Consider the following 19177-nt stretch of genomic DNA (forward strand, 5'->3'; position numbering starts at 1 on the left):
GTGAAAACTTCTCGACGGATGGTTTTTCTCGGGAGTAAAGCAATTTCCCGCTGCCTGCTTCCGAACCGAGCACGGTTACGACAACAAATAATAGCACAAATTTGCGGGCTGCGAATAAGAAAATGCTTTTACATTGAACTGCTTTTCCGCCACCACAGTCAGTCAGTCGGCCAAACCTTGTAAAAGCATTTCAGTTTTGTTTTCGGCCATGCCATGGAAACAGCAGGAAAAACGGACTCGATTGGGTTCGAGCGTTTTTCCCGTTTTTCCACCCCACATAGGCGAAGTTGCATGCAAGTGGATGCTCCTTTTTATATCGTAGGTAGCGAAAGGCTGGCGTTCCGATTCATTCGAACTGACTAGTGTCCATTAAAGCAGTCGTGGTAGCAGTATTGGCTGTAGGTATGTATCTGTCTGGAAGAAGTCGTGGCTACGGTGTGCAAGCAAACGAGGGCAACCTTGAGCGAAAGGCCGCGTGTCAAGTGCTATTAAGGATGTTGGCTGTTGATTGGTGTGTAGTCATTAGCTAGGTGAATCAATATTGTTACTGTTTCAATTATTTTAGGATGTATGCTTGCCTTTTATTCGAAGGGTATTCCTTGAAAAAATGATTCTCATGATTTTCTTGAAATTCACTATCACAGCTTCTTCTTTTACAAACATGTCATTAAACGTGAGTATGGTAAATGCATACTTCAAACCGTAGATTTAAAACTTAAAATTGAGTGTTGATAGTTGCTAAAAGCTGCGAAACTCTATCGATTGCGGCATACTCGCCTTGGTAGGGTCCTTCTGGGTGGAAAGCCGCGTTTCGGCATCGGCTGCAAAGAAAAAAAGATTGTGAGTAAAAATTTAGTTGACAAACATAAATAGTAATTTATTATACTGCCCATAAAAGCATAACAGTCTTATATTTTTTTTCGAAATGAGTTTAAAAAAGCAAGCTTTGAATCGTTATCATAGATCATGATTTGTTTAAAACCAACATGATTTTTTTCAATCTCAGCATGCATGATTCACTTCATTGAATCAATTATGGATACAAACAAGGTGTTTGTGCAAAGTGTCATGTGTCATGTCATGTACATGTGCAAGTACCTTATTCGTTGTATATACATACCTATCCACACACTGATGTTAATAAGGATGGTTTCATTCAACGACAATAAACAGATAAATAGGTTCACTGCCTCTGCCATGGCAGAGGGCAAAGCGATCGGTATTGTTTTATTTTATATCCGTAACACAACGTACGGATCCCGCCCGTGCGCGATCACAAGGATTCGAAGGATTCGAATTCATTCACAAGTTTGATTGAAAACAATTTAACTAGGGTAGGTGAGCCAGTTTTTGGCCCAAGTGGTTCCTGGCCTATCTCAAAGAGGCCGAAAAGCGTCACCGTCCGAAACCGGCCTACATGAAGAAATAACCGGATATCAACCACTCGATGCGCACCATTCTGGTGGATTGGCTCGTGGAGGTTTGCGAAGAGTATCGCTTGCAAAGTGAAACTCTCTATCTGGCAATTTCCTACATTGATCGATTCCTCAGCTTTATGTCAGTAGTTCGCGCAAAGCTGCAACTGGTTGGCATTGCTGCCATGTTCATTGCTGCGATTTACGAGGAAATTCACCCACCAGACGTGGGTGTTTTTGTGTACATAACTGACGATACCTACACCAAAACGCAAGTGCTTCGTATGGAGCAGCTAATCCTGAAGGTGCTCGGATTTGACCTATCTGTACCAACCATTTTGGTATTTACTACCTTCTACTGCGTTATGTACGACGTGCCGGATAAGGTGAAAAACATGTGCATAGACCTCTGTGAATTGTCACTGCTGGACGCGGATCTATTCCTTACGTATTTACCGTTGAAGATTTCGGCCGGTGCTTTGGCTCTCTCCCGCTACACGCTCGATCTTTCCATCTGGTTTCGGATGCTGGAGATTAATGCCGACTACCAACTAGAGGATCTTAAAGACATCATTCTGGACTTGAACAAAGTGCACCAGAAGGTGGAATCGCTGGGACAGCAGGCCATTAAGGAGAAGTTCAAGGAAAGCTAATACATGCAGGTGACAACAGGTGAACTGTCCGAGGAAGCATTCGACAACATGTGCAAATCGTTCACAACGATACCGTCAGCGCCTGCCGAAACAGAAGCCAGCACGGTGACTGGTTCCGCCCTGAATCGGAAAGACTCGATGCGGGAAATGATGTCATCGTTGTTGTTTGTCTAGAGAGACCCCTTTGTCAATTGTCCTCCTCGTCCTCGTCCTTGCCGAATGTCCCCACTCCCCGCACACCCCGCAGCAACATGTTTCTTTTTGTGTTTTGTATACTGCCGTTCTACGCGTATCGGTCCCATGTTACTTTTGGGCGTTTTTCACTTTTGTTCATAAAACAGTACTTTTTTAGATAGACTTTGGATTGAAAATAGAAAAACATATTGTTTGTTCTGTGTTTGTATAAAAACAACATCAAGCCTAATTGTCCCATGTTGAAATTCTACGCATAAGTGTCCCACAAAGATTTTCTCGACTGAATTTATCATTACGAATCGATTTGTGTACACAAATTATGGAAACAGGATTTATACAATCAAAAGAAACAGTATGACCTATTTAGGAAGTGGCAGTTTTATTTAATGTTGATAAATATTAAGAAAATCAGGATTTCATATAAAAAAGCCAGTTTCTAATTTCAAAAAATGCAATACTAGACACTAATGTAGACACTCGCCACCCCTCACACTCGCCCTATAGTGCCTACTAGAGAGGGTCTAGTATAAAAGAGGAGCGGATTCAGAACAAACTGCCTTGGCATCCTATGCCTGGGTAGTTTCTAGCAACACTGCCAATGCAATCCAGATAGCCGTTGCTCGATTGACTCTGGCTTTGACAGTTCGTTTGGCTCAAAACCAGCTAGTCCGCTCCTCTCTTATACTAGACCCTCTCTATTGTCTACGTTTTTCATGAAAAGCCACTTATATAATATAATAATACGTAGTATAAAGGTCAACTCCGTACGGAAGAAATTTGCATGTGCATGTCAACTCTTCCAAAGTATTTCTTGAAATCATCGAAGCCCACGTTCAACGATCGTGTGACGTATTGATCTTTTGTCCACAGCATGTCAGCCATAAATCTATGGTCGGACTCAAAATTATTAAGCACAATCTCCTTTAGGCCTACGTTCATCTTGCTAAGGAGTAGAACAAGATGCTATGAAGTTTATGTTCTAAATAGTGCATTCATCATTAGTTTCTTGAGATGTCCATACTTCAAATGATTTTATAGATGTGTCAACACATGTATTGTTGGTATAATTTAATGATTGAAAGCTATACAAACTATCCACGATCTTCCAAAACTGCGGAGAACGCAAGCACGCTCATGTAATCACAAGAGTAAAGACGTCAAACGCAACGTGACCATCAAAGCAACACTGACAGTAACAGTTCCTAGTGGGACTAACATGCGTAGAATTTCCTACTTCAGTGCAAATTTCTAGGCATAACAGTCCCATTAAATATTTTTCGTATAAAAATAGGCTTAACTGATTTCATTGTAATTTCTGTAGTTTTCACTAAAACATATTGATTCTGTTGAAATGTGAACAATGCGCTAACTTGTTTTAACGTATATTTCTTCCAATGAGCAGAAATGATTCGAAACATTATTCGCGATTTTCTCAGAAGCAACTGTTGAAACATGGGACTGATATGCGTAGAACGGCAGTATAGGTTTATTGCCTGAATATTTTTTAGACTGTGTCCTAGCCTGAGTAACTTTTTTATTTTGCACGACAAACATGTTCAAAAATGACGATTTGCACTTTCAACAACCAGCTTGACGAAGTAATCAATACCTTTTATGATAAAGAATCCCTCCCGCACGATGAGAATCGCAGAGGAACGATGATTGTATTTAATTAGCTAGTATTTGTCTATACAATGGATAACGTGTTCTATTTGTAGTGTTTGAAATGTTAACACTACTACTAAAGTCAACTATTCGAAAGAAGGATTACAAAAAATTTGAGAGAAGTACCATTTTGCAACCAAAACTTCCAACGCATAAATCACACCAGTAAAAACAAAAAATCTATTCCTTACTCGTGGAATTTTTATAAAGTAAATAAATTAGTCAAAAAATTGGCACCATCTTAAATTTAATTTTTTTTTTGTTTTTTTATCATAGTCACTTTAACACTCTTGGGTCATTCATGACTTTTCCGGGGGTGAGATTTGAACTCGTGACTTTGGCGTGAGAGGAATGGATGTTAACCACTACGCCGGGGTCGCCCCCGAAAATTTAAATTTTTATCATTTTTCACATATTCAGATTCCCATACATCCAGTTCTCTATATCTATATATGTTTATCTAGATAGATCTCTATATATGTTTATCTAGATATTTCTCTATGTCGATGGTCCCTAGAAAATATCCAGGAACAAATTACTATCCTATGTCGATGGAAAAATCGAGTCCAGGGTGTCGACTCAATGAAGAAACCAAAATTCCCTCATATTCCCTGATTTCCCAGCAATTAAAAAAAAATCCTGGTACAGGGACCTACCCGGTTTTGGCAACACAACTCCGTCAGCTATTGCTTTCCTCAGGTATATTAGTGCTTTCTGGACATATTTTCATGAAATAACATATGCACCTCTAACCCAGTACAATTTCAAATTGAATAAAGTGGTCGATACATTTTATAGAATGCAAAAAAGACAGAAATCACGTGTTGCCAAAAACGGGAAGAACCGCATTTTTTAAATGCATACATTTTAGGTATGTAGTTCAAGCAGTAGCTGGGATGTTACTATGATTGAAAGTGACGTGTGAATGAAACGACAACCATCTCGAAATAAATCTACAAAAAGGCTTGTTTAATCGCTTAAAATTTTCAACAAGTTCATGCAACTTTTCGACTAACTCACTGATAGAGCAGAGGTGCTTTGCATGGCAATTTTCTCACCCTTAGAAGTTCTTCTCTGACTGCGTCCGAACTCAACCCTAGGGGCATAAATTCATCCAGATCTCCTCCATCTTCATGATGACCAGCAAATCTCTATTAGCAATTTCCCTTTAGTTCTCGCGTTTCTCTTGGAATTTTGGAAATTTTCCCGGTTTAGCGATATACATTTAAATTAAGCATAAAACTGAATACGATTGAGCTGAAGGTGAAATGGGTTATTTCTAAGACAGCAGCTCCTTCTTTGCTGGATCTTGAATTTGGTTCTGCGACACGTTCGAAGTCTTCGCTCAAAACTTTACAGGCTTTTATTCGATTAAGAGTTCTTTCAGAATTAAATTTGGAAGTCCCTTAAAATGTCTTTATAACAGTCCACAAATTCTCTGTAGAACGCTCCAAAAAGTTCTTCAAATTCGTCCTTAGATTCTCTTTGAATTTTAAATTCTTCCCAGGAATGCACTGGAGCTTCCATTTTTAAAATTTGTTTGAAATTCCCCGTAGAGTTCCCATGCAATTCACCTCAGATTCTCGACCAACAATTGAAAAGGGCTTATTAGCTTTTATGGGCAAAACTTGTAATCCCCCTAAGCTGCCAACACCATCGGGCAAGGTAAATTCTGGCGTCGAGAATTGTCTCCAAATTGCTCAGAATTATTTTGGAGTTCTCCTCTATTTTTTTTTTTAACTCTTTATTTGTTGCAAATTCAAAATAAATTACATTTCATTTTAACCTAGGTACTCCAGTTACTGCAGTAACGTACCAGCCTTAATTGTTATGATATATATCTAAGTGTTTTTACATTGTTCATGTCTTGGCAATTCAGTATTTTAAACAGGTTTTTTAACCTGCATGTCAGTATAACAATTGATATCTTAAAACTAGAAACTAAAACTAAATCTTATCTAAGTATAAAGGGAATTAATCGTTGCAATTGAGGATTGCAACGATTTTTGCCTGAAATTATTAATTATTTTGTTGGACATTTGTGCTAAAGTCTCAACATTCGAAATTCTATGTACTTCGGTTGTACTGTACCAGGGAGGCAGCTTCAAAATCATTTTCAGAATTTTGTTCTGAATCCTTTGAAGTGCTTTTTTCCTGGTAGTGCAGCAACTAGACCATATTGGCACAGCGTAAAGCATGGCCGGTCTAAAAACTTGTTTAAATATTAGAAGTTTATTCGTCAGGCAAAGTTTGGATTTCCTGTTTATAAGAGGATACAAACATTTAATATATTTGTTACATTTAGCTTGAATGCCCTCAATGTGATCTTTAAAAGTTAATTTTTGGTCAAGTATTAATCCAAGATATTTCATTTGGTTTGACCAGGAAATTGGAACTCCGTTCATAGTGACTATGTGACTACTACTAGGTTTCAAAAACGAAGCTCTAGGCTTATGTGGAAATATTATAAGTTGAGTTTTGGAAGCGTTGGGAGAAATCTTCCATTTTTGTAAATAAGAAGAGAAAATATCTAAACTTTTCTGCAATCTGCTGCAAATAACACGAAGACTTCTTCCTTTAGCGGAAATGCCTATGTCATCAGCGAACAAAGATTTGTGGCAACCCTGAGGCAAATCAGGGAGGTCCGAAGTGAAAATGTTATACAATATAGGCCCAAGAATGCTACCCTGAGGAAGTCCTGCCCTAACATGTAGTCGATTAGATTTGGAATTTTGATAATTTACTTGAAGAGTTCTGTCAGTTAAATAATTTTGAACTAATTTCATAATATAAAGTGGAAAATTAAACTTTTTCAATTTAGCAATCAAACCTTCATGCCAAACACTGTCGAATGCTTTTTCTATGTCTAGAAGAGCAACTCCAGTTGAGTGGCCTTCAGATTTGTTTGAACGAATTAAATTGTTAACTCTTAAGAGTTGATGAGTAGTTGAATGCCCATGACGAAATCCAAACTGCTCATCTGCAAAAATTGAGTTCGTATTGATGTGAAGCATCATTCTATTCAAAATTATCTTTTCAAAAAGTTTACTTATTGAAGAAAGCAAACTTATTGGACGGTAGCTAGAAGCTTCAGCTGGATTTTTATCCAGCTTCAAAATTGGAACAACTTTTGCATTTTTACATTTATCAGGAAAGTATGCCAAATGGAAACATCTGTTAAATAATTTTACCAAGAAAGACAAGGTACTCTCTGGGAGTTTTTTGATGAGGATATAGAAAATTCCATCATCACCTGGAGCTTTCATATTTTGAAAATTTTTAGTTATAGACCTTACTTCGTCCAAATCAGTCCCCCAGGAATCATCAAAAATATTTTCCCGAGAGAAAATATTCAGAAAATCCCGAGCAACCTGATTCTCAATAGGACTAGTAAGACCCAAACTGAAATTATGGGAACTCTCGAATTGCTTAGCAAGTTTCTGAGCTTTTTCCAAGTTTGTGATCAAAATTTTACCACCTTCTTTAAGCGCTGGGATAGGCTTTTGAGGTTTTTTCAAAATTTTTGTGAGTTTCCAAAAGGGTTTGGTACTCGGGTCTAATTTAGAAATATTATTTTCAAAAGTTTTGTTCCTCAGGGCAGAGAATCGCTTTTTAATTTGTTTTTGCAAATCCCGCCAGATAACTTTCATGGCAGGATCGCGTGTTCTTTGATATTGTCTCCTACGGACATTTTTAAGACGGATCAAGAGCTGAAGATCATCGTCTATTATAATTGAATCGAATTTAACCTCGCATTTTGGTACTGAGGCAGCTCTTGCTTCAACTATAGAAGTAATCAGAGATTCAAGAGCATAATTAATTTCATCTTTGGTTTGCAAAGGAATGTTTGGATCGAAGTTATATTCCATAAATGTTCGATACTGCTCCCAATCAGCTCTATGGTAATTGAAAGTAGAGCTGTTGGGATTACAAATTATTTCTTGGGATATTTCAAAAGTTACTGGAAGGTGATCAGAACCGAAGTCAGCATGGGTAACCAATTGGCTACAAAGTTGACATGAATCAGTTAAGACCAAATCAATAGTTGAGGGATTTCTTGCAGAAGAAAAGCATGTTGGGCTGTTTGGATATTGAATAGTGTAATAACCTGCAGAACAATCATCAAACAGAATATTACCATTGGAATTGCTTTGAGCATTATTCCATGAGTGGTGTTTTGCATTAAAATCAGCAATATTGAAGAATTTAGACCTATGACGGGTAAGTTTCTGAAGGTCACCCTTGAGAAAATTCTTTTGCTGGCCTACGCATTGGAATGGCAAATAGGCAGCTATAAACGTAAGTTGTCCAAATTTTGTTTCAACAGAAACTCCCAAAGTTTCAAAAACTTTGGTTTCAAATGAAGAAAGAATTTTATGTTTGATTCGTCTATGAATAATGATGGCAACGCCACCACAGGGTCCATCAAGACGATCATTTCTATAAATCAAGTAATTTGCGTCCTTCTTAACCTTATGGGCAGGTTTAAGGAACGTTTCAGTTATAACGGCAATATGCACGCTATGAACTCTCAAAAAGTTAAATAGCTCGTTTTCATTATCTTTAAGAGATCAAGCATTCCAATTTACGATATTTAATGCTTTAAAATCCATTATTGAATTTTAAAGTCATGACAATATTATTTGCAAATTTTACTCCAGTTTGAATAGCATCAAACATGGAGTTAGATTTAAGCATATCAGAAATCATGTCAATTAATGAATTCTGTAAAAATTCCATTTTGGGGGCAGTAATGCTTCCTAAGTCAAAATTGTCAAAATTTCCGTTAGAACGTTGGTTAGTATTTTGATTTCTACCCGCTGCAATAGCAGCATAGGTAGCTCCATTAACTCGCTGAACATTGTTAGCAGCGAGGGGAGTAGGTACAGATGAAACATTTGAAGCAGGGGAGATATTTGTACCTACGGGTACGAATGTAGAATTTGTTCCTCGCTGACCGTTGTTAACAGCAGAGGAATTTGTACCTGTTCGGAAACACAAACAAGGATCGAAGAGGAATAAGAGTTGAACAAGGTAGAAAATTTTTACAGGTTGAGCACTGAAAAGTGCTGTTTAAATTTGTTGTAGCTTTAGGTAGTAGTAACACTTCCTTCAGCAAAAAGCAAACAGATCCGCACGGCAAGAGAGCACGATGCGGACTGATGGAGTTCTCCTCTAAATTCTTCTTTATGGAGGAGTACTTTTAGGGATCAAAACAATTCCCTTTCCTGCTCTATCAGGCGTCTAAATCATCGCTGGATGATATGAGCTCCCATAGAGCGGCTATTTTTTACGATTCATGTGACGATTTCAACTTGACTATTTTGAACACTGTTGAAGCGATACGTATAGCAAAACCTCTGGCTCGAGAAAGTCGACTCGAACTATCTTTGTGTTCAATATCGCTAACATTGGATTATCTGTGGAAGGTTATCAATGATCCCCATGCCCATCCGATTATCAGGGTGGCCAGCAAGTTTTCATTTTGAAATTCCCGGTTTTCCCGGTTGTTAATATTCAACATAAAACGAAATTGACCACATTTTTAAAAAGATGGCCAACTATAAATTGACGAAAGTTATTTGTGGGAAAATAAATAATATTTTTTAAAGCTGAAAGTATAAATTCAACTCTATGAGTCACTTAATGTATTCAGTATCTTTCGAGATACTTTGAAAAATCAATTTGTGTCACTTTTCTAAGCTCGATACATCTTATGATTTCAAAGTCCTATAATTTATTGAGTAACAGAGATTAAGGTCACTAGGCCAAATGCTATCTTGATGAATAGGTTATAAGACAGAATTGTAAAGAGAAAAAAATGAACTTGATACAAATGAGAATTAGAGGAAATTGTTGGGTTTCGGATAAAGAAAATGTTTTTTCTCTCCTTTTCTATACTAACATAAATATTAACCTTTGACTACTCGCGCTGATGTACAAAGTTAAACACAAAATATGTGAAACCTACTGACATTGGAACTCGCTCAACGTGAATCTAAACACGGTTCATGAAATTTATTAGCCACGTCCAATAGACCAATAGTCAACTTTCGCTCGTTGGGCTAAACCTGTTGCCCACTTAGTGAAAGGCTTTCGTTAGTTGGGCTGAGCTGTCAAGCTGAAAATTGGTTGAGGGATACACCGATTGTTTATTATCATCACAATCCTTTAGCAACAATCCAAATTGTTCTCACATGAGCCCCTCGAAAAAGAAATAGCACTGTCAAAAATGACGTTTGACTTTGATTTAGGTGGGCTACAGCCCAACTAACGGGACCCCAACTAAACATTGCCCAACGAGTGAAATTTGACTGTGCTTGAAGAATATTACTGAAAGGAATTTACTATAACTATAACTTTTTTTTCAAAATGTGTGATTAATAACAATCTTCGTGATGCAAATTTTGGAGAAAATATTATTAAAATGTGAGATTTTGGAAATTTTTCAAGATCATGGATTTAAAAAAAAATCTTCCTATGGGTAGTGGAGTCATAATTGTCAAGGCTCTGAGACTTTGAAGCATTTTAAGGGTTGTACAAATTACAGAATAACCTATAGAATCTTGCGGACAAACCAAGACATTTTTAGTAAAATTTATAAGTAAAATGATCGCGTTCGGGAGATTAAATATCTTGGCGTGATTATTGCTGACAAACTTCAGTTCAACTCTCACATTGACAATGTCATCAAGAAAATTGCCAAGAAGTATGGAAATCTATGTCGATTGAAAAACGGTTTAACTATTGCCAGTAAAATACAGCTATACAAATCGTTTGATTTTGAGATGTAATAGATTCACTTCGTCAACTTTGATGCTAGCACGGAGAACAAATTCGTTGAGTTGAGATAACAATCCTAATAGTTACTTTCACATGGAAAAATATTGTTGTTCGAAAGAAACCTATAGTTATTCCAACATTAATTTGACCGTCAACTCAATCATATCTACTTAATAGATTCAATTGTTCATCTTATACTCAATTCAACTATAACTTTTATCAATTATAACAATCGTCAAATGTAATTTATTTATATAATTTGGTTTCAAGTGATCATCATAAATCCACATACTTTTAACTTGTGATGCGTAGAGCAGGCGATAAGATAGCTGGCTCTCACGCAGATGAACACGGTTCAAATCTAAGTTGAATGTTCTTGTTCACTTTTTTATGATTTTGCAGTTGTGTTTTTGAGATCGATAAAGAAGCAAAACAAACTTCCTTAATATGTCGATAATGAAGAGTAGTTCGTTTAATAAACATTGTTAAATTTTGCTTCCCTAACAATAGTTTCCTTGAATCAACTAAAGCATAGTTGTATTTTGAAGTTTAACGTTTGTTCATCTACTGAAAAATATAGTTGAGCCAACCGAGGAGCCAACTATGAACTATAGTTGTTGCTCTCTATATATAGTCAAATCAACTATAGTTTCGAGTTATCTCTAAAACAATTGAACAATATAGTTATTTTGACCGGAAAAATAATTGCGTCTGCTATAATTTGTTCTCCGTGAGACGCTTTAAAATGGTTGTCGGTACAGCAAAGAATTGTATATTTGACTATGGTGTTCATTTTTAAAGTAGTTAACGGTTTGCTGCCTCGATATTTGTGTGATCGAATTGAAAGGGGAAGTGATTTTCATAGATGTAATATTAGAAACGCGAATGAAATAAGAACACCACATTTATTGACCTGTGCTTCACAGAATTCATTATATTTCAAAGGAATAAATATTTTCTATTCGATGCCCAGACACATTAAACGTGCAACAACACTTACAGAATTTAAGAGACATTGCATTTCACACGTTAAAGCTGTCTTTTGAACAGTTATCTAATGATTTATAATGATTATGTATCTTGACGAAATTTTAACGGATTATTTTAAATGGATAGCTGTCATAAGAGCTTTCGATGCGTGGTATTATTTTTGCATTAGTATAATTGTGTGGCAGTACAATCATACTGTATGCCCAGGGAAGTCGAGAAATTTTCCAACCCCAAAAATTCTTAGACCGGACCGGGAATCGAACCCAGCCACCTCCAGCATGGTCATGCTTTGCCATTAGATGCCTCTCAAAGCGCTCTACAACTATCTCTTTGACACCACCTTCATGTTGGGTCGCTAGTTAATGGTTGCCTAAAACACGAATTCAACCCCACAGTGTGTTACTGTTGATGTCTGTATGCAGCGGGCTGTCAGTCAACTGTGCTGTGCGCTATCACCCCTTAAAATATTTGCACTAAGGAATCCAACACCCTGTATATTTGCAGTAGAGTACGACAGGTCCTTCCAAGGAAGTTTCGGATAAATCAGAACCCCCAAATTATTTAAATATATATATATTTTTTTTTGTAAGTCTCTAGGATAGGTTAGTTTTATCTGTCCAGTACAGGGTACTTTCAGGGTACATATTTTGTTATATCAGTTTCATTCTCCGGGTTTTTTTTTTGTATTTCTAAATTTTGCATTCATGCCATCGTTTAGGGTTTATTTTAAATACAGCTCAATAGGTAATTTTATTACATATTCAATGTATGCGTGTATGTATCTGTTGTTTCGAATGATGGATTTTGGGTTTCAATATCATTATAAACAGTAAATTATCAGTAGTGCTGCACTTAAGTGCTTTTTCAAATACGTATTATTATGCTATATATGGTTTGTAATTCGGTTCTAGCTTTGTTATAAATAAATCGTCCGACGGTAAACCCATTATTGTTGTTGGTAGAAATTTGTTTAATTTTTTTTTCCTAAACTAAATCGCATCCCTAAAAAACCTATTTGATGTATAGATTAAAATACCTCATTTACAGGAAGCAAAACATGGCAAAAATTATATCTTAGCAATTGGTAAGCTGGTTCGCTTACTAACAGGAAATGCACCGCATAATACTATTCGAACTTAAAGATATTTTAAAACTCGCTGCCGCTGGGTTCAATCTTGCAGGTTGAAACAAAAGTAATCACAAAAATCAATAGCAATAGAAGGTATATAAGTAACACATAGAATGCAATGGAACATTCTTGATTCATACTTTTCCACAGTATACTTTATCTTCTATTTTTTTTTTCGGAAGATGATCATTCCTTTTCAGACTCCGGTTCAAGAAAAGAAAGTTTTTACGTAGCGAAAAATGACTAACTTAAAAAGTAAACTTTGAATTACACCATAACTACATCGAAATAAAGCTGCTTGAAATACCTGTTCGGTTCGAACAAATCAAATCCCTCACACTAAGCTAACCTAGCACTCTTGCACGACGACGTTCCACAAAATTCGTCCTTTCCCGCTCCGTTGCGACGATTCCAACTCTCTTACCCTCATCGAATCTCAATTAGTAATTTTCAAAATAATCACAGCTGGTCTACTCCCTACTATAGAATGGTTAATATCAACCTTTGTCGTGTGTCGTCTGTCGTGAGTGAATGATCATTCCTATTTATGTTTCAATTCCTAACTGTATAACGCTACAATATTGTTTACACAAACGCTACTGTGGATGTGATGTCTGGGGAGAAGAAGGAGGATGGGCAAGGGAAGGGGCACCAGGCCCCCTCCAGATGTGTTGCACTGGGGGGTTCTTACGAGATTCCTTTCAATATTTACCTTTGTAATAACAATAACAACTGTCAACATTTTCTACAGAGGAGACGATGTTGTGGATATTGCTATTGCTTTCATCGGTAGTGTGTGAATGTGTTATCCTTTTTTTTTAAGAAAACTAAATTGAAGGGAAAGTGTTTGGCCTTTCGTACTATCTATGTTTGTTTTTATAGATCCTGCATTAGTTTACTATTCTTATATGTTTCATGTCATCAACTGTTGTGTGTTATAGTAACTGTAACATTTATTTCATCTGGTTTCAAATTGGTTCTAAATGTTTCATCAAGTGTTTCTCGTTTTGATTATTATGTTTATTTCTGTCAGTTAACCTATGCAGTTTTGTTTGTTTGCGTTTATTTTTTTAGTCATGCTACAATGGTTTAGCTGTTGTTCATCACTTCCACAATCCACAAGGGACTGTTTTCCTCCTGCTTACATTGCTGATGTTTTTCCCTCTTAATCGACTATTGACTAATACTGGTATGCAATTGTCACGTCAAGAAAAAGCGCGATAGCGGTAAATGTGCAGACACATTAGCTAACTTACATAGATTGCTTTTGTTTTGTTGCGGCATTTTTGTCGTAGTTGTTTTGATTGCATAACCGGTTGCAAAATGATGCGATGAAATGACGTTATGACATGAGTGTTAGGAATGCTACAAGTTTGCCATACCATACTGTTTAATTTGGTTGTTGTTGATGAGTCTCAAGCTGGCAGTAGCTCTCAACTGTGAACGAAGAAGCGATGGTGCTACGGCGATGGAATGAAATTGGATGTAATTTCGTGGTTTCGCACCAGTTTTCTACTTCCAATAATTATTAGACAAACGGTGCATCAGTTCAGAACACGCACATCAACAAGCCGGCGTTTTGGGGGGGGGGGGGGGGGGGTGGTCAAAAAATTACAATTACAATTGCAACAGAAAAAAATCTACATCCGTTTCAACAGCGTTGGTGTCTGGTTGGTAGAAGTAGTGGTGTGAGTAGTGTCGGGAGTCGTGAGCTATTTATTGGTTGAAACATATGGGTCAGTACCTACTACTAAAGCTTCTAAGGCAACACACTACAAGAGGAACAAAACAGTGCTTAATCGATCCAGTCAGTTTATTTTCTTTGCCTCCGTTTGGAAGGGACTACTGGCAAAAGGCACAGGTAAGCCAAAATGCATGTATGTCAAAATTGTTTTTATGACATCGGCAAACAAATCGTCTCTCTTTTGTGGCTTTACTACGTCCCCCACAAATGTTAATTTAGAGCTTTCTAAGCCTGTGCCATTTTGCATCAGTATTATTGTGTGGCAAGTGAAGCCGAGAATCGGGGATCAAACCCAGCCGCCTCCAGCATGGTCTTGCTTTATAGCTAATTGAGAGGCCAGGCAAACAAATCGTATATAATGCAAAAAATGGCCATTTGCGTGGAAATTCAAAATTACTCTATAAGCGAATCAATTTTACATCATATACGACTTAATCTATAATAACAAATTCAGTTTGACAAGGTAGTAAGACAACAACATTTTAATAGAACGTTGATGTCAACAGAACTACCAACGAGAAGTCTACAAGACTTATAAGAGAACTTTACAAAACTACCACGGGAAGGACACAGCACTTCTGAGGGAAGTTCGTAGAATTTTTAGAAACATTTACAGGACTTTTACAGAAAGTTGCAAGCGTTTATTCTGGAAATTGATAGGACATCTTAGAGAAGATTACAGAAAATGAACAGAAGCGCACAGGATTTATAAAGGAAGTTCACAAGGCTTCTAGCCAAATCTAGCAAGGCTTCTGTGCTTCCATCTATTAACGTCCTTCTAAACAAACCACCTTGAAGAGGTGGATATAGTTCATTCAGGATTGCAAGGCTTCTGTGGTAACTCAACTGTGCTTCAACAAAACTACACAGAACAGCCATGGGAAATCCACAAGACTTACAATAGAAGCTCGGTTGTGCTAAATCTACAGGTCTAGTAAGGAAATTCAAACGCATTTTTTCGGGAATTCTACAGAACATTCAAGAGCAGATCGCTTTTTTTCTCTCAGGACCTGTTCACGGCCGTACTAATCAGACATGACCAGTTCCAGGCCAAATAGGTTAACACAATATAAATTAAAGACTCGGCCCTCTCCGATTTGCACGAAACTTTGCATAATTTTGTGTTATGGGCAATCATTCACATTTTTGCCAAAATAATTATAATTTTGAGCCTTGTAATTTTTATAAAAATGATCGAATTTTTGTAAAAATGAGAATGATTGCCCATAACACACAATCTTCCAAAGGTTCATACAAATAGGAAAAGGTCGAGTTTTTTTTTTTCGATACGCCATTTGGCGTGGAACTGCTCACATGGATTTAGCAAATATTGAAGATTCAGAACGACATTAACGTTGCGTAATCTAACAAAAATCGAACTTATAAAAATAATAAAGATCTTCAACTCAAACAAATTTTTAAGAAACTCTAGGACATGGATTTTTTGTTTTAGATTTTGGAACTTAACAATGCCGCAATTGCATATTCAGAATTGATAAAAATAAATTAAAAAAGATTCTGGGATTAGGAAATGATAGTTCAAAGCAGATTTCTCCTCCTTTGAAATATGACCAGTTCTTCTATTTCGAAACCTGGCTAGGATCTTCTAGTTATAATACCTATCCATTCCAAGCTAGTTATTGAATTTTTTAACTGATATCATTTTCGAAAAGCTTTTTTATTCGGTGAAATAGATGTCAAGGAAAAGTTATTATAGGGTGTCCCAGAAAGTATAGACACACTTTCAACTCGCCACCAATTCTACCCAGATGAAGTTTATCAGTTGTTTATCGCTGAGTGGTGTTGTTTACTTACTACTCAACAAGTTTGTGTGCGCAAAGTGCATTTTTTTAAGGAAAAGCGCAAACAGATCGTGCACAAATGGTGCACTATTTCCAAGCTATCAGTAAGGAAGTTGACGAAAATGGAGGAAGTAAGCAATCCAAACCGTCATCCGGAAGTTCGGTGAAGAAGTTGCCTTCGAGGACACATCGAAATCTGGCCGTAAACCGGGACCGGTGGACCGAAAAGTGGACCAGAGGATCACTAAACTTTTGTCAATGAGAAAAGTGCCTCTGTTCGAAATTTGGCCAAAAAACTGTTTCGTCTCTACACACTTAGATTTTTTTACATGAGTCAGTATTTTTTTACTGGATTTTTGAATTTTGAATTACTGAAAAACTCGGTTAAAATTCAAATGACCGTTATTCGTAAAGATTCGATATAATCGACAAATTTTATTTTTCGTCGTTAAACGGGGTTAACAGAAGGAAGTCTGTAAATGGTCATAACACATTTTCTCAACTTTGAATTTTTCACAGATTTTTTAAATTTTACCGAACAGTTCCGCAATTCAAAAACTCGGTAAAAATTACTGACTGGATAAGTGTGTACGTTGTGATTCTTTGGCGGTTTGAAGGATCTACTCCAAACAGGGTGACGGGCTCAGAAAGTTGACGATAAGTCAATTTTAACCGAAAAATTTGGTAAGAAGGCCAAGGTTTTACCATTGACAAACAGACGTAACACTTCATTGTGTATCTTCGTTCACGCATTTAACGGTTGATTTGAATATTATCAGTTCCGCGAACTACTCGCCGCAACGGTGCCGGTGGTGTAGTGGTAAGTGTGATTACCTCTCACCCCAGCAGGCCTGGGTTCAATCCCAGTCGGCGCCGCCGGGATGTTCTGAGGCATAACATCTCTGATCACGCCTTCCTTCGGATGGGAAGTAAAGCCGTTGGTCCCCGGTTCATGAGTTGATGGGGTCGATAGGTAGGGTCCAGGTGTGGGAGCTGCCTTCCTGGCACGTCGGTAGCATTGGTGCTCAGCACGGAAAACAAGATGGACGGAAAAAACAAACCAAAGGAAAAAAAAACTACTCGCCGCAGCGCTGGCATCGGATCACTTCGACGTTTCTAAACATTCTATAGAACTTTTACGCAATATTGTTTGCGAGTAAGCGAGCAAGCTTGTTTTCCGCGAGAAGTCAGAGAGATGTCGTTACTGAGGTCCTATGTTTTGAGATACCATGGTTTCAAGAAACACTTTTTCAAAGAGTTACGTCTGTCTGTCTGTGGTTTTACGTTCGGGAGTGTTTGAATCGGCGTCTGCGACCCATGATCCGTCAACATGTTTGCCCAGTACTATTTTGGTCCGATTTGGTGTCAGTTTCACGTAGTCACTGACAAATTGTAGATGTCTCCACCGTACGTAAACAGTGGGTTCCAGCCATCGTTTGTGGCACAACTTGTTTCACATCAGAAAACATGTTTTTGTTCCACTTCATGTGGACGTCGAAAACAGGCCAAGAAATTTTTTTTGAGTGAGACGTATTACTGATGTTGCATTCAGAGATGCGACCGATCACAATCACGATCGTCAAACAGCTGATGGTAGTAACGCTTTGTACATTCCTATCGATGTGCTCGTCGAAGCTCTCTCGATGACCACCCATCAAGTTGACGAAATAAGTAAAAAGCAACTGGTGAATGTCGTCTTCGGTTGTGATCCATCGCCGATCTTGTCATTCCCTACAATCACGACACTCATCTGTGCTTGTTTTGAAGCAGTTGCTGCTTTGCTTGCTCATGTGAGTGTGTTGGTGAGTGAGCCCAACAGCTTCCGTTTAATGTTGCCTGCTTTGTTTGTAACTCACACAGTCGCGCCTGTCGAGACAAATTTGGAATGCGTAGGCATTGTTTTCATTTTCTTCTGTCGTTTCGCTTTTTCTCATGATCGTACTGCAGAAGTCTTCACTGTTTTCGTTGTGCTTTTCATCATCAGCAGCGAGTGTAACATTTTGCTTGTGAGTAGCGAACATTAGTGGTGATTGTTGTTTGCCATAGCTCTACCTCTCACTGCGTGACAAAACGTTCTGTCAGCGATATTCGGTTGATGCGTAGACGAGTGTCACGTGAGAATCATGATATTTTGCATCACTGGTTGCATTATTTTCCTTATATCATGGAATTTAATCGATTTGATGAAATCAAAATTCATTATTTGCTCTGGTCTGGTTTATTCCTCGGGAGCATCTGGGACATGCCCGGAACTGACCAATGTGATCCGCGGCGCTCGAAATGGCCACAATTGAATTGATTATCATATTTTGAAGTAATTTGTTTTGTCACATGATAGGTTTTATTCCTTACCGGTCAAATTTAGTATCATGGCTCACATTCTCCGAAACAAGTTCCTGCCACATTTCCAGCACCAGTTGACCGATTCCGAATCTGTTCTCTAATGCTCTACGGACGAGGCTATGGAATCATGATACTTTTTATTTGGTGGTTGTTGCTTGTAATTCGCATTAGTTATTACCGATAAATACGACTTAGCCCCAAAAATCCATGTTTATCGGAAACAGTTGACCGATTCTAAATTTGATCAACAGCATTCAATGTGACTAAAATACCTTTTTTTAGCTGGTTGTTTCGGTTATTCGGTTCTGTGGTTGCTGACAAACACCACTTAGTTCCCGAATCCCAAATTTTCGGGTCTTGTTCCGTCCATATCTCCGGGACCAGTTGTTCGATTGAAAATCTATTAATTAACACCCGCATTAACAATAACCGTAAGAAGCGCCTAACCACCAATTCGG

General features: G+C 37.6%; 2 protein-coding genes across 8 annotated transcripts in view; one reads left to right on the forward strand and one right to left on the reverse strand.

Annotated features, from left to right (window-relative positions):
• Positions 1-19177, reverse strand: part of Naus (Nausicaa) — a 364485-nt gene that overhangs the window by 321830 nt on the left and 23478 nt on the right. For 3 of the 7 annotated variants that reach the window (XM_065233644.1, XM_065233645.1, XM_065233640.1), the window contains one exon: positions 12259-19161. Coding sequence is in view for 1 of the 7 variants with exons in the window: in XM_065233646.1 (XP_065089718.1) it covers positions 756-821 (66 nt within the window). In the remaining 6 variants the exon portion in view is untranslated. Of the gene's footprint in view, positions 1-733; positions 822-12258; positions 19162-19177 lie in introns of those variants that run through there. The other 4 variants (XM_065233643.1, XM_065233642.1, XM_065233641.1 and 1 more) reach the window with 3 other exon arrangements.
• On the forward strand, positions 1198-2301 carry LOC135710910 (G2/mitotic-specific cyclin-A-like). The gene is given in 2 exon segments (XM_065233619.1): positions 1198-1250; positions 1348-2301. Coding segments are annotated over 2 exon segments (948 nt in total). The 3' UTR covers positions 2243-2301.

This window comes from Ochlerotatus camptorhynchus, unplaced genomic scaffold (genome assembly GCF_037179485.1).
Source record: "Ochlerotatus camptorhynchus isolate MF236.1 unplaced genomic scaffold, CSIRO-AGI_Acam_v1.1 ptg000406l, whole genome shotgun sequence".
Taxonomy (NCBI): Eukaryota; Metazoa; Arthropoda; class Insecta; order Diptera; family Culicidae; genus Ochlerotatus; species Ochlerotatus camptorhynchus.